At 33.6% G+C, this 17206-nt stretch overlaps 1 protein-coding gene across 5 annotated transcripts in view; it reads left to right on the plus strand.

The window, feature by feature from the left end:
* The window catches only part of GRIK2 (glutamate ionotropic receptor kainate type subunit 2), a 663286-nt gene that overhangs the window by 533466 nt on the left and 112614 nt on the right, over positions 1-17206 (plus strand). For all 5 annotated transcript variants that reach the window (XM_040474262.1, XM_040474263.1, XM_040474267.1 and 2 more), the window contains exon 13: positions 960-1177. In XM_040474262.1, the coding sequence (XP_040330196.1) occupies positions 960-1177 (218 nt within the window). The remainder of the gene's footprint in view (positions 1-959; positions 1178-17206) is intronic.

Consider the following 17206-nt stretch of genomic DNA (forward strand, 5'->3'; position numbering starts at 1 on the left):
TGGTAATATATTACATATATTCATAAATTTAGTATACTTTTCTTATTAAAAAAATCATGCATGCTGATATGTATTCAGTTACACATTAAGACTGTAAATAGTGCACATAATTTAAACAATGTTGTAAAGCTATAAGACCTGATTTTAAAATTGTCAGGATTTTATTTTAAAATCTAAATTAATTAAATTAATAATAATCAAAAGTAAAATAGAATTCTCGGATCCCGTTCTCTTATTAATAGCATGAGCAGGCAACTCCAGCCATGTTTGTAATATATTTATGAAATATTTATATATATGTAAAAATAAATTTGTGACAATATGTTTATTCTGATTCTGATTCTTCTCATTGAGGATAACTATAGTGATGGGAGACATTTGTTTGTACATAAGGAAATAATTTACTACCTTATTTCAAAATAAACCTGGACTAAAACCTCATATCTCAAGGAATATAGGTAATTGAAATTTATTTTTGTGACACATAACTTTTTAAAATGGCAAAATAGACAAAATTTATGCTTTCACGCACATCCAAAAATGAAACTTTATAGAAAGCGTGTTAAGAAATGGGTTTGAATGTATGTTAAATCATTTCTTCTAAAACCAAAGTAATTAACAAGAATATGAAAAGCCATACAAGTAGTTTATAAACTAGAGATATTTTTTTTCTCCCTTCTAATGCTGTTTTTATAAGGGTTATTACTAATCTGTCCTGTCTCAGATAGAACTTAAGTCTCCTGCCACTATACTTAACAAGTGTCCTAAGAGACGGTTTATTATCTGAAATTAGCCTCTGCTCTCCCAATGGTTGTTGCTTGCTTTCTAAAGCAATGTGTGAACCTATGATTTAAGCTTTTATTACACAGTGATTCCATTCTGCCACTGTGACCAAAAGTACCTGACTGCTGATCAAATTCTCTGTATTCGTTTCACCTTTTCCCCCCAATCTCTGTTAGGTTCTGAGCTCATGCCCAAAGCGCTCTCCACCAGGATAGTGGGAGGCATTTGGTGGTTTTTCACACTTATCATCATTTCTTCGTATACTGCTAACTTAGCCGCCTTTCTGACAGTGGAGCGCATGGAATCCCCTATTGACTCTGCTGATGATTTAGCTAAACAAACCAAGATAGAGTATGGTGCGGTGGAGGATGGTGCAACCATGACTTTTTTCAAGGTAAGTCCTACTGATTGTCTACAATTTACATATTAAAATGATAAAGTGCAAACAAATCTCCCTCTCTTAATGGATGTAAGGATGTAGCAACACTGTAATTTGTGAAGAATAATCAATAGTCAATAATCCTCAATAATCAACAATCAATAATAATCAATAGTAAAAAATAATCAGGTTCCTCAGGGGATGGAGGGGTATGTGTACAACTAAATACACGGTCATTAAGGCAAAACATTTTAATACTTGCAAATGGCAAGGAGTTCTTGCTTTGCAAGTATTCCCTTTTTGTTCGAAGGCAATTCTGCCCATGGCAACATTTTTTTTTCTCAACAAGGTTTTATCTTTGAATGTAAATGTCTATACATTTATTAGTATATATTAATATATTAGTATATTAATTACATTAAACATAGTATAGTTAATATATAATATATATCAATATATGCCTAATGTAATGAATATATTAATACAATGTATTGATTATATATTAATATACATTTGTTAATATATTTTAAATAGTATTAGATTCAGACTCTACCAGGCTTAGCTGTTCCAGAGGAATAGAAAGATTACATACATACATAATATTCTTATATACACATTTCTTTCTGTTAAGGTGAAACAAGGCTTGTTTACAAGCCTACAGAAAAAGAAGGAAAATAAATGATAGAAATAAGCCAAAACAATTCTTGTTGATGCACATTCATCTAATGTTCTGTAAGGCACAGAGTTTGAAAAGGAGCTATACCACTGAACTCATAATGTTTTCCAGAGGGACAGCCCTGTGGAACACTTGAATGGAAAGTGCTTGAACCAGGTTCCAGGCATATAGAGTATCTTACCCTCTTTATTTTCCCTTTCTTCTTACTCCAGCTGATCTCATTGGGCCAAAATACTGTACTCTAAATCGGGTGATTTCACTTCAGGGAGTCAATATCACTTTGTAATTTCTTTTATATTGTACCAAGTCTTTTTGTTTTGTTTTGATGTTGTTATTGTTGTTGTTGTTTTAATATGCAATTTATTGTCAAATTGGTTTCCATGCAACACCCAGTGCTCATCCCAACAGGTGCCCTCCTCAGTGCCCCTCACCCACCCTCTCCTCCCTCCCATCCCCCATCAACCCTCAGTTTGTTTTTCAGTTTTTAAGAGTCTCTTATGTTTTGGCTCCCTCCCTCTCTAACCTTTGTTTTCTTTTTCTTCCCCTCCCCTGTGGTCTTCTGTTAAGTTTCTCAGGATCCCCGTAAGAGTGAAAACATGGTATCTGTCTTTCTCTGTATGACTTATGCTAAGTGTACTAAGTCTTTTTAAATTCTTTGTATATCAGGCAAAATTTTAAGCATTGGTATTTTCCTTCACTGTTCATACAAATGTAATAGGAAGTTTAAGTATGCAGAAGTGATAACTTTTTTAAATAGTTGAATCAAACTATAAAATAAATTCTCTCATCAAACATTCATCATGTACCTGTTGAGTACCAGAAATTGCATTACATATTGGTCTTCTAGAGCAAATAACATCTATTTCTCACTTTTAGGGAGATAATAGTTTAGTTGGATGACTATATCAACAATCATGGAACTGGGTTTTATGATACTTAAAACACAAACTTTGCCAAAAATTATATAATTTTTGTTGTAAAAATTCTCACAAAACTAAATCATCTCTTTTTCTAGAGTTCTGGAGGACATAAATATCCAAAGAATGAGATAAGTTGATTGTTTAGTCAAATCTATATAATTCTTAAAATGTAATTATTTTCAGAGTGAATATCTCATATGGCTAGACGAAAGCTTAAAATGTGTATTTTTACATTTATTTGGAAAATCATTATTATTTAATCAAATTTGTTGAGTAACCAAAAATGAGCAAAATATTATGATCAGTAAGTGCCATTTGACTATATTAATTACAACTGATCAATTTTCCCCATTGAATATTCAGAATTAATAAAGATAGCTTTTCTTATATAGCGTTTTTTTTGTTTTGTTTTTTGTTTTTGTTTTTTTTTTGTTTTATTTTTGTTTTTTGTTTTTTTTAGAAAAGGAAATCATCTGTTGAAATGCTAAATGCACATTGTATGTGTCAGTAACTTTGTAGGGAGTGAATGTGGGATGCATTAAAATTGTTATAGTATTCAAGAAACTTTTGAATAGAGTTTGTTAAAAAACACCAAGTATCTAAACCAAGTGATTTGATTGACATCAGAAGTTACTATTTCTGTTTCAAAAATACATCAGAGTTTTCATTTTATTTTTTATATTCCAGAAGACTCAAATATCTTGTTTCAAAGTTCTTTTGTACCATGAGCAAGGTTTATCTCTAGAAAATCAACTTAAAAAAATTATTTTTTTCTTATCTTTCAGCTTATTCTCTCCCCCTTTATTTTGTCTTTTCAGTCTTTTCAATTTTCTCTTTCTTTTTAAAAACTTTTAAATAATTTTTTTAATTTTAATTTTTTTAGGTAAATTATGCAGTATTAGTTTCTTTTTTTTTTTTTGCCTACCTTCACTTTTCTTTTCTATTGACTTTTCTTCTTACTCTTTCAGCCTTTGTTTTCTCTCTCATGTGCAAGGGTACCTCTAGCACCAGGAGAAAATTGACATAGAACAATTTTCTGTTTCCAACAGCACAGACATTCTTTCTGTAGAATTAAGGCCTTCTGGAATCCATACTAGTCACAGTAAAAACCACACAGTGATAATCACTAAGTTGACAATTACCTTATGTTGATAACTTTATCACATGCTGAATTCTTACTTTAAAATTAGAAAAAAATTAGAATTTAAAAGAATACATCCAATATAGAATTTAAAAGACTACATTAAATATTTTAGTGTACCCCTAAATGATACTAATTTCAACTTCATATTTTAGTTTGTTAAATTATACACTTATACCAGCCATGGGTGTAAAATTTAAAAATATATATATTCCTTAACAATCTGGAATTAAAGTAATTGCATGCTTATTTTGCAACTTCACAATGAACCAGGGACTAGTGTGTGTATTCTATTTACATTTGATACCATTCTTTTATTTCTTAATTAACAGCAATGCATACAAACACTCTAGGAAGCACCCTTAAGGCATTGATTTCTAAAGGAATTTCCATCTTGTTTTTACAAATTTAACAAGACCCTGCTGTTAGTTAATTGTTCTGGAATGCTCAGTTCCAGAAAATTATTTTAAAGAATGGTATAATTTTGTTACTACAAGCAAGAAGAGCTGGCTCAAGATACCTGACCTTAAAGGGGTAAGTCCTCAGTATTGCAAAAACACAGAGTTATGCCATTCTCTAATATTAAATAATCCTTTTTCCAAAGAACATGCTTGACTTTGTTTATTGAGCTTACGTGTATATTGTCTTCAAGAAGAGTTCTTTCTTCTCCTCTTTTATATCCATTACACTCCATGCGCATTCTTCCCAGGGATAAATGTAAAGTCATGACTGGTAAAGTAACTCAAAATTGAGCAGATGGTAGTTCTTCAGAGTTATTCTTTACAAACAGCAGAAAACTGTATGACATCACCAATATATATTCTTAATCATATTTTAATGATAAAATAGCTGAAGGCCCAGGGATTTCATTGAAAAACAATAAAGGAGTTGTCAAAACCTCCTTCTCGGAATCTGGGGACTTGGTGTAGTACAACTGAAATCTCACCCCAGAGCTGAACACTACACAGAATGTTACTAAGCAACAAGCACATTCTTTTCTCCCGAAGTATAAAGATTAGGAGAATGAATACATATAGATTACATGTTCAAAAATAACTCAGTGAGAGCCTGTAGGTGTTATGGTTTCTTCTGAGAATCCCTGTATTTTCAAAGTGAGTCCTATGTTTTACAAAGTGATGCTGAATCACTTTGCTTCTATGCAACGCATGACTCGGGTTTTCCAATTCCTGACAATTCTCTCTCTGGGTTTGGTCTACCTGAAATCTCAAGCTTGCTATGTATACAAATACAGTCTGTCCTTCCAAAAAAGATGGTATCAAAGGAGATACCTTTTTTATGGTTATTTTAAAAAGTTCTGCCATATATTGTAAGAAATTTAAATAGTATCAAACATACAATGCATATCACTTAATGCTTCTGAAAATAAAATCTAAAATTCAGAATAGTTGTTATGAATGAAAAAAAAAAAAAAACCCTGAAATCAGAGAAACTGGGGCTTGATTCCTGGCTCCACCACGTATGGGCTGTATTTAGGTAAGATACTATTCCTTGTAAACCTCTGACTCCTCATTTCTACATTGGAATTACTAACAGGACCATTCTGAAAGTATTATTTGAATATTAAATGAAAGCTGTACACGTTTGCTAACCATCTAGTAAATGCTTGACAGAGGTTATATATTAGCATCACTAAAATACATGGCTAATTTAAAATATTCAGAATTTAGGATGATTTTAAACATAGTCAAGTAAATTATGTCTCTATGGCCCACAGTAGGATAAATAATTTTGAAATAGATTTAAGAAGAGATCACATCATGTTTATCTAATTGAAATTGCTTCAGTCTTCTGATAATTATTGTCATGAAGAGGAGGTAATTTGGTAAGTGAAATAAAAAGAAACTATGAGAGCTCTTTTCTAGACTGTGTTGTTTGAAATGGTATATTGAGGTGCATTTAACAATTCTTTGGGGAATTTATTGCAAAGCATAGGTAAAGGGAACTATAAAAATATTTAATATAAAAAATATTTATCCTTAACTTTAACTTTTTTTTAACCTAATGACTAAGATGTCTTATTTTAGGCAGTATTGCCATTCACCTTATGTTCTCAATTACATGTTCATTTGTAAGATATCAAATTTTTATTCAAGAAATAATTACCGATCATCTCTTATGTGGTAAGAACTGTGTTAAATCTTAAACATATTTCCTATATCTCCAAGCACTGCCTGCACCTGTCCATTCTATCTCCTATATATCTATTTCCTTTACTGCTTCCTTTACTGTTTACGGTTTACTGTTTACTGTCCTGGTTATGAAAACTAGTGTCATCTCTGTCTAGGGTTTTGTAGTAACCATTTAACTTTTCTTTCTCCCAATTTTGTCTGTATTGTTCTCTATGCTGCTACCAGAGTGACTTAAAGTCCTCCAAAATTGCCCTCTCCCCTTTGCTTTAGGATATAAACCTGGCTTCTCAGTGTGTTTGTAGACACCTCATTGTTGAGAGTCTTGAGCAAATGGTGAAAAAGGAATCCTTGAGACGTCTTTGGTGCAAAAAGATGATTTTATTAAATATGGGGACAGGACCCGTGGGCAGAAAGAGCTGCCCTGGGGTTGATTATATACTTTTAAGTTAGAGGGAGTTAGGGATAGTGTAAGTCTCTAAGGAATTTGAAAGCAAGGCTTTCAGAACCTTGAGGGGCTAGCTACTGTTAAGATTAGGTTACTTCTGGTCTTCAATAAAACAAAAACATTAAGGAAGTAAGGCGGCCATGAGTTCTTTGAGGAAGGTCACGCTCTACATGTTCAGGTAAGTGTCAGTGGGCTGCAAGCTGTAATGAGATTTAATTTATGTTACATTTTTCTTGCCTTTGTTTGCCTCATCATCATGGTCTGGCTTCTTTTATAGCCACTTGCTCTCACACTTGCAGCTACTCCCAGGTTTGTCACAAGTAAATGATGCACCTCCTTCTCCAATGCCTGTTACACATTTTTTTCCCCATCCCTGTCCCTTCTTATAACCAAATTGGTTATATTCTCTTTATTCCTTAGATACTAATTCATGCCTCACTTATCAAATTTTCATGATCCTTCCCCTACCTGTTCTACTCAGTTTGGGCAAGGTACTCCTTTATATTCTCTGAGCACTTTTTACTTTGGTTCTTATTGAATTTTCAACCCAAGCTGTCTTCTTGGTTCCTGTGTTTCTATACCACACTGCATAGCAGGGATTGAATCTATATCATTCACGTTTGAATCTCTAGTTCCCTGCACAGGCTTTGCATATGGTTTGGGCTTTATTAGTTATCGACTGCCACAATGATGTTGCTTGACAAACAGCAAAAATCTCTTAGTGGCATGTAACATAAACCTTTATTTAGCTTACAAGTCAGCAGTCCTATTTCTAGAAACTTGGAAGCCCAGAGACTTTAGTACATTTTGAACAGACTCTGTTTCTCTTACACCAGGGTGACAGTGCTTTTGCCAATACCATTTTGGCTAAACATTTGTGGCCTTCAAATGTATCCAAGTGAGTCCATTTATAATCTAAAACCACAGGGACAGTTCTTTTTCAAATGTGCCTCTCTCTAAACTAATTGTTACTTTGGAATAGAAGCTCTTTGCTGGAGGAGAAAATCTACAAGGCATTGCCTTAACTTTTTCAGAGGGCTGAACGAAGTACCTCGAGCAACGTGCATAATTTGTTCTTTAATTACGAAATGGTGCCCTGTTGGAACAATTCGGAGAACTTTTACTGACTTGAGACACTGAAGACTAGGAATGCTTAAAATTACCCAACCATGCAAATTCTAACTCTACAATATCACCTCTAAGTACTGGTTGCAAACAGCCCAGTTCTTTTAAATTATTTCTTCCCTCTCCTCCTTCTCTTTGTTGTTCTTCTGATGAGTGATCTCTTTCTTGTACTACCTTATCCCACGTAGCTGAAAGTAACTAGCTGATTCCTTGAATATTTTGTCATTTTGTGTAGACATTTCTTTGGCCAAGTCCAAAAGATTATTACTGCATTTCAATCTTTTAACTTACGACAAGGCACACTTTAAAAATATTATTTCCCCCTATTTTCATTGATTCCTATTTCCCAATTTTCTCTCTAATGATTTCATTGTAATTTAGTATGTGACCCTAAATCAGTGTTTCGTATTTAGGTTCTCTTTATGGCACCAACTCACTTCTTTTACCTAATTTTCTCTCTAATGATTTCATTGTAATTTAGTATGTGACCCTAAATCAGTGTTTCGTATTTAGGTTCTCTTTATGGCACCAACTCACTTCTTTTACCTAATTCTGTACAGTTATCCCATGGCACAATGACTATAGCATCCATTGATGGAAAACCTATGACAGAGAGTTTTAGGTAGATTGTGTGATTATTTTCAAATTTTGCTAATCTGTAGAACTAAAAAAGTTTTTCTTTTCAAAATATGTAGCTCTCTATGGCATTTCCATTTTTGACTTTGGGTTAAAAGTCAGTTTATTTGGAAGTATAGGTTGTAGTGTTAGGAATATAAGCAAGTGGATTAATCCATCTGGAGGAAAAGTTTTCTGTTTTGGTACTTAGCCACAGAGGATTTTGTTTTATTTTTCTTTGTGCATAGTCTCCCTCTTTAGGAGAACTCAAAAGTACTTTCTAAATGCCAACTCATTAATCTTTACTGCAACCCCTGAGGAAGGTAGGAAGCAATTATCATTATGCTCATTTAACAGATGAGGAAACTGGGCCATGGAGAGGTTAAGTGACTTATTAATTATGAAAGCAATAACCAAGGGACTCGTAGTATCAACAATAAAAGTAATAGCTAAAGATATGATGGCATAACCATCATTACTCAGAAGAATTAAGTGCATTAGTCATTTTGGCTCACCCACATGACCCCAACTGTTTGATCATATTAAATTTCTAAAACATTTGCTTTAAGCCACTGGGGCAGATATAGTTATAACATGTTCTTTATAATCTGCTGCTTATTCTGAGCTTATCAGTTCAATGGTCTTCTAAAATTAAATTATGCTGGGGTGGCAGTATAGGTTTTTAAGCCTGAATTGCTTGTGTGGCATGCCTGTAATGATTTTTCAAAAGCTTGAGTGAGTTTTGCTTCTTAAATGCCAAAAGAACAGAAGTAATTTTTGAGTTGAGAGATAGAATGTAAAAAAATTTGGCAGTTTACTGCATGTACTTAATAAATGGATTTAGAAACATATACCATTCATTAGACATTTTTCATATTATTCTTTATTTCTCAAAAACATAATTTTTGTTTGTTGTTTTTATTTAAAGCAGCAGTAGCAATGAAAGTATAATATATTTACCATGAAAAGATTTATACATTGCAGAAGTAAATTTTCAAAATGGCATCTGTAGTGTACTTTTCACATTGCAAAAGGGTTTTTCTGAAATGAGTCTTTAGTTTCCTCTTACTATATTGGTGGTACAATATTTTGAAAGTTTCATTTTGTATATGCATAAAATTGACCTAAAATAGTTACAACGACGAGAAAGATAATCTAAAATGACTTCTGAATTCATTTTATTTTTTTATTGAGATATAATTGACTTACCTTGTTTAAGGTGTATAATGTGTTGATTTGATGAATTTATATATTGCAGTATGATTATCACTGTAGCATTAGCTAACATCTCCATCAAATCATTATCACAATTGAAATCTAGTCTGTTAGCAACTTTGAAGTTTATAATACAGTATTCCTAACTTTAATCACAATGCTGTATATTAGATCTCCAGAACTTATTCTTTAAATGCCTTTCATAGTTTATGTAGTAAATTCCCAGTTAAGTATGGTCATCACAAAGAAAGGGTTCAATAACTATTTATCTGCATGTGGATAGAAACTGGATATGTCTTTCACTGCATACCAAATTTACTACTATATGTGTTTTAATTATTTTCCACCACTATCCAGGAGGGATTCTTTGACAATATAATAATTAGAAATTTATTATCATACCTCAGTAAGTACAGGGATTATTTCTTACATATTTGCTTGTAAAAGAGTTGTCCCGTTTATACAGGTGTTACTAACTTGCCACCTAGTTTTGGTTTCAAGTCATGTTTCTTTACTTGGAGTCAATTTATGCTTAGCAATGACACTGCCCTTTTCTCCTCAATAATTTAGATCTCGAATTTCAGCTTTGGGTTTCACATGGGGGCTATAGTCTCTGTGCCTAGAAACTAGTTTAAAACTGGAATATTAATATGAGCACTTGTATATTGGCATCAAAATTTTATGACTTAACAGTTTTTATTTGTTGATAAATAAAGTTAGCGATACTGACTACTTATCCGTGTCCTCAGTTAAAGCACTACTGCAGCTTATGGGGCCAATCTTTTATCTATCAAAATAGTAGATGTGGGTGGGCTGCAAGCATTGGGACTGGACAGCATGGATGTCATATAGGAATATGGTCTTATCTGTGGTAGGCGATCACGTTATTCTGACAAGCAAGAAGATAGTCTTGATTTTTACGTCAATTTTTCTTTTTCAAGGGATAGTCATTATTTTGTCCTATTTGGGTATATCGTTCACTAAGTTTCAAAAATCTTTAAAACATCCCTTTGTTCAAATCAGTAGTCTCAACCTGCTTGCACATTAGAACATTAGAATCATTCTTAGAGAATACTGAGGCCCAGACCCGTCTCCAAACCAAGGAATTAAAAATATTTGGAGGTGAGATTCTTGGTATCTGAGTTTTTTTTTATAACTTCTTTTGGTGATTCCAGTGTGCAGGAAGGGTTAAATTAACCCTGTCTGAAATATAAATAATCCCTTCATTATTGGCATCTGTATTTAATAACTAATTGCATTTACTTCATTTCTTTCATATTAGTTTGGGTATTCTTTTGTTCTGAAACCCAGAATTCACAAAATATCAGACAGAAGCATGAAATGATGATAAATCTGTTGAATGTACTCTTACTTCTTTCAAATTATTTACCTTTTGTTCAAAAGAGATTTGCTGAGAGTGAATAATCTAATTACATCATTTCTGACACTGTTCCTGGAAGTCCCCAGTTGGTAGGCATAAGGATTGACTTGTAGCAGGATGAAGACAGCTAGAGCTTTCTCCTTTCTCGGGGATTATGGTGGAGTAAATACTGACCTTCGTTGTGTCTCTGAGTAAAAGTTGAGAAAATATATATTCTGTGGTAACTAGGGAGTGAATACATTCACCTTTTCTTTGTAAGTCTTATTGCAGGTTCTTCCACTGTGCGGGAGGGAGGAGAAATTAGAGACCAGTAAGCAGGCATATTAAAGTCTTGGAAGGATTATTATATATGTGACTTTTGTGTTTATAACTGGGACCAGATTAAGAAGCAGTGAAGTACCTTACTTTGTAATTATATATCGAGTTAGATTCTGCACAACAGTTTGAGATTTGGGCTCCTATAGTTTTGTTTCCTGAGCTGACAGGACTATTCTGTAGTATTTGGTGAACTACTGTCACTCCTTCCTTGTGGAAAAAATGCACCTATGTTAACTGGGGGGGCAAATTATTACGCAATTCTAATTGATATCTTTTTTTGTGTTCCTTTGGAATTCCTCATTATCCCTCTGCATATCTATACTGAAACCAAATACTCATCACACATGGCTCTAATGTGGGTGATGGAAAACCAGATATACTTAAGTTTCCAAGCCAAAAACCGTTCTTGCCAACTTGCTTGCAAGTTACTAATTAAGTAATGACTCAACGATTACATAGAAAAAATAGAAACTTTATTTTGAATTCTTTGTTTCATGTATTCAAGTTCACATATAATCTGGTTTATTGTTTTGATTTCTCTGCATATTTAATGAAACAAACCCTGAAAGCTTTACGTGATTGAACACCAATGTATCCTAGCAGTCAGTTTAGATTAGTGATTAATATTGTTACTGAAATACTCATCTAAGTTGATGTTTTCTTTGTTTTTCATCAGACAGCTTTTCTAGAAATCTAAAAGAAATATCTTAGCAAAGATTTTTGTAGCCATACCATTTCTCTTTTCTCCCAAATATTTTTTTTTCTTCATTATTGCTTTTAAGATACAAGTTATAGGTAATGGATCAATGTTAACATTAGGTTAAATAGCAAAATTTTGTTTAAAAAAGCAAAGTTGGTATTTTAAAAGTGTTGTTATATTTTTATTAGTATCTAATATGGTTTTGATATTATTCATGTTCGAAATTAATATTTAAACCAATTTTTTATAATACATTTAAATTATTGGCATAGTAAGGGGGTTACTTTCACCCAGGGAGATTGTCTCTCTCCCCCATCCTCACTAACACACAATTTATTGTATGTGAGGCCTGATCCTATGTTTATTACAGGGATTTGCATAAGGCCTACAGGAAACCAACACCATTTTACTATGTTCCCATTGCAAGAAATAAAATGGTGCCTTTGAGTAAAGCTGCTTCATCAGACACTAGTTTAGCATGCCAAGTTACAGCTATCAATGGTGAAACAGCAGATGTGAAGGCTAGTTGGCATCAAAGCATATGAGTTGAAGACTTTCCTATGGGAAAGAAAGTGCTTCATTACACTTTATCTATACTAAGAACATTGGTTCTATCAAGCTGTCTGGGAAAATTAGATGATGATGGGTTTTATTACCTTAGCTCTGCCAGAGTGAATTCAATAGTTAAAAAGTAAGCGATAACACCATTTGGGGAATTATAAGAAGTTATTAGAGTTTCAGTGTATTTAAACTTCGAAAGAGCAGCAACTTTTATCTCCGCTTCTCTAAAATGTCTGAGGGACAAAAGTTTAATCCTTCTCTAATTTTCAATATGTACCAATGAAGCTTTGGGACTCTAATTGAAGAAAGAAGTTTTGTGTTTGACTGAAGTGTAAAATCTGAGAAACAATGTTTTAATTGCCTTGAAAGGCAAGTGCATGAGGCTGTTGTCATTCCAGGATACACTGTGGTTCTGTCTCTCTTCTGCCCTCCCTCCTCCACTCTGTGCAGGGACCACTCTTGCTGTTTGTCAAGTCAGCATGGCAGCTCAAACACCACATTGCGCCTCATCAATCTTAGCCCAGAGGGCCCCACAGGGAGTGAGAAAACTCAAAGTCAGTTAATAGAGCAATGTAGAGCTGGCCTGTCAAGTACTGCATAATGGATAATTGTCACTGTAAGAGTTTATAGCCACCGGTTAGGCAACAATTTGCAAGGGACTTGGAAAGGCATATTTTTGGACGTAAAAATATAGGCTTAGATAAATATAAAAATTGTCACTTAAAACTTGTAATGTTTTATTTGTTAGTTAAAAAATTAAGATGAAAACTTCTCTTCTATGTAAGTTGCAGCATAAAAGCATCATTCGGTATTTCTAAAACAAATGTACAAACAAACAAAACACCCAGTTTCTCTGGTTTGTAAATTATTTGAGGAAATTATTTTAATTGGGATTGTGGCTAAGAAAGATCTATTAATCATGTTTAGTGTGTGTGTGTGTGTGTGTGTGTGTGTGTGTGTGTGTGTGTTTGTAGGGGGGAATCAAACTTTAGAGTATCAACAAAAACATATTATCTTTTTAGATTATCCATTAGCTAAAGTGAATACTGTGAAACTTGTACTTAATCCAGAATACCCTATGCCCTTGGCAGTTAATGTTCTTGATTTTTCATGCACCATGATGTCTTTTTCTTTTTTTTTTTTTTGGTGGGGGGTGTGTGCTATTTTCTGTTGTTGCAAATACACTTTAAGCTAATTATCACATTTGGTCAGCTGAACATTCTTTTGTTCATTTGTTTTCCTATCTCTTTTCCAAAAGTCCTAATAGCAAAAATACCACTTTGTTCTTTGATATTAAGAGCTGATTAAAAACATTATATGTAGTTAAGTAGGTTCTCTCATTATATCATAAAGCAAAATGAGGTTTACTGTTACTACTGCTTCCATCTTTGCTATATAGACTTTCATTTAAAGACAAAACAGAACTGCTTTTCCCCCTTGGAAGCATGCAAAATGTAGGATCATCAGCCCCTCTGATAGTGAATCATCTTATTACTTCATCACTCATATTCACCAATAGCAAACACAGCTCATAAAGCATCCTTTCTTTTTTATACCCTTTCTCTACCCCAATAGATTGGAAAAAAGACAAAATAAATTTTAGAGGTGTTGATAGTTGCAAACTGAATATAATAGATTCCTCAAAAATATTGCTTTTCAAAAAGCAATATTGGCTGGATTAAACATTAATGCTAAATGTCTTCGTCATAAAGAGGTCAGATTTTGAAGTAATTCAAGTTCTTTTGCTGGGATATTATTGACTTTGACAGTGCCTAGAGTTGTAAATATCTAATGCATACTGTTAAGCACTTTCATTGACCCCCTGTGTTCAGAGAGAGTCCTTAACAGTTTCATAAGTAAAGAACTTTACAGATGAGGGAATGTGTCTGCACGTGTAGGCACATGCATGAGTGAGTGTGTTCTATAGAAATAAGATATGCTACCTTAATTGGAATTAAATTATGAATGGTTACATGATTTATTTTTCTTATACCCAGTTTCCATATTAAATCTGTTCTAGTGGAATAATAGTTCAGGTCTGGCAATAAATTGTAATTTTATTTTTCCTGATAGCATTTGAATAATACTTTTGATTATCATTAGCCTATTGTATATACCACAACACTAGTGGAGTTCAGTGAAAAGATTTGATTGTCTCTAAAGGTAGGTGTTTCCTTTATTAAATATTGTAATTACAACTAATTAGAGGTTACACAATAAATTAGTTTGCTTTGTAGGTCCCTTGACTGCTTTCAGAACACTGTGAGTTTATGCTTCATTATAATTTATTACAAAAACAATTAAATAAAAACCAAATAATTAGAAATTAGCATTAATAGTGGATATAAATGATTGTTGAATCAATACAATGCAGTTTAACAAAGTGATTAAATGCATAAACTAGGTTGTGTCATGAAATCATATCTATCACTTGTTAGGGATTTACTTAACCTAGGGCTTCTGTCTTTTTATAGCTAAACTGGGGGTTTAATTACCTGTTTTATAGATTGTTTACATAAAGCACTAAACATGTAATAAACTCCCAGTGTGTACTTACTGCTATTCTTATTTTAAGGCACTTAATAGTTGAACTGATAAACTCTGTAGCAGATAAAACCATTTCCCTCCAAATGAATGCTTGCATTCCTGGAAATACATCCAGTTTACCTATGCTTAATGCCAAAAGCTGGTACTCAATTACGTTTATGTTTGATTTGTGATTTAATCTTGATTGTAGATTATTAAAAAATATTCTAGATTACTCTCTTGCACTGCTGAAAAGATAAAACGCATCATGAATCCAGTTCCATCCATACATCCAATTTTAATTAATGATCTTTTTATTAATGGTTTTTTAATTAACGGCCTTTTTATTAATGTGTGAGATTTACTTTGACAAACAATTCATGCTCAGAATTAATGCTTAAATAGAAGAAGAACTCCCATTTTTAATTGCTCTTCCTCTCCATAAATATTAACCATTGTAATTTTAGCAAGTTTCTTTTTCTCTTATAAAAATAATGCATATGACTCATGAGAACTATAGAATTTTAGGAAAACAAAGGAAAAAATGTCAAAGTCCAACCTACAAAGACAAATCCTAATATCCTGTAACAAAAGCCTCCAGTATTTTCTCACTATATTTTGTTTTTCTCTTGTTTCAGTGTTAAAGACTTTTAGCCTGTATACAGCTTTACATATCTCATATTTCCACTGAACACAGGTAGTGATGCTCTTTTCAGGAATATGCTTTAAAAATTCATTATCAGCATGCTCACTTTGGCAGCACATATACTGAGATTCATTATCAGTAAAATAGGGTTATAAGAATGTGCTCATGATACTTTCAGAAATATTTTTTTTTCTTGAGATAAAGTCTAAAACAAAAAGCCACTTGCTAATTTCCAAACCCATTCACCTCGTCATTGCAAACTTCTTTTTATTATTTATTTTATTTTTGAGAGAGAGAGGGAGGGAGGGAGGGAGGGAGAGGCAGACTGTAAGAGGAGGAGAACAGAGAGAGAGAGAGAGAGAGAGGGAGAGAGAGAGGGAGAGAAAGACACAGAATCCGAAGCAGGCTCCAGGCTCTGAGGTGTCAACACAGAGCCCTACATGGGGCTCTAACTCACTAACCGTGAAATCGTGACCTGAGCAGAAGTCGGACGCTTAACCAACTGAGCCACCCAGGTGCTCCCACTAACTTTCAAAATATGTTTGTATATAAACACACATGCATAGCAAAGAAATCATTTATATCCTAAATACCTAAGATAACAATTGAGATATTGATTTTCAATGTTTGTTGCATTAAACTATCAGAAATTTAATGCTTTCATATATTAAATTTAATAAATGATTTTAATCAAACCTTGAAGGAAAATTGGTAGAGAGATAGTTTTAAGGTTGTCTGTTTAGACTTCTTAATATAATTTTTTCTTCAAGTGAAAAAGAAAAAAAATCTTGTAATAGAAATATATAGTAGTTGTTAACCTTTTTCTGTTGAGCCATATTAACTTATATTTAGAAGAATGATTATAGAAATATCTTTCTTTATCTACATTACCTGTAGTTTATTCAGTCTTTCCATGTCTATAAATGAAAAAGAACACTTGCATGGCTGTACTGTCACTTAGAGTTGACATTGAATGCATGTAGTCTGGAATTCCATTCCTCATTTATTCCAGGATGCCCAAAATACACTAGTGTCAGGGGAGTCTATGTTAGCTCATATTTTTTAGGTATTCACATACAGATATTTTTATCGTATCAGCCTTTTCTTCCAACACTAGAAGAAACTAACCCAGCCTAACTCTAGAAAATATAATTTAGTGGAGTAAATTAGGAATCCATATTGTTGGGTGTGAAGACGGTCTGGCTGGGACATGTCACCCCATTGATCCCTGGAGTTGATTCAGCTGATCTGACTGGCTAGGCAGGTATCTCTCTCCCTCACCGCTCCATGTGCACCTCTCTCAAAGCTGTGTGCTGGGTACAAGAGGAAACGAGGGCGACTTTCCCCAATAGAGGAGGACTTTCTTTGGTCGAGGGTAAACAAGCAGCTGCACTCCCCTGCTAGAACCTCCAAACAGGCTCTCAAGGTCCATTAGTAGGAGAACATAGGGTGGTCAAGCTTCCAAGACCCCAGACACATCCAAATGAGGTGCTGCACGTGGCAGTCTGCCTTTCTTTAAAAAATAAAATACGGGGGCGACTGGGTGGCGCAGTCGGTTAAGCTTCCGACTTCAGCCACGTCACGATCTCGCGGTCCGTGAGTTCGAGCCCCGCGTCGGGCTCTGG

This window comes from Herpailurus yagouaroundi, unplaced genomic scaffold (assembly GCF_014898765.1).
Source record: "Herpailurus yagouaroundi ecotype Mexico unplaced genomic scaffold, PumYag 139, whole genome shotgun sequence".
In the NCBI taxonomy this organism is placed as follows: Eukaryota; Metazoa; Chordata; class Mammalia; order Carnivora; family Felidae; genus Herpailurus; species Herpailurus yagouaroundi.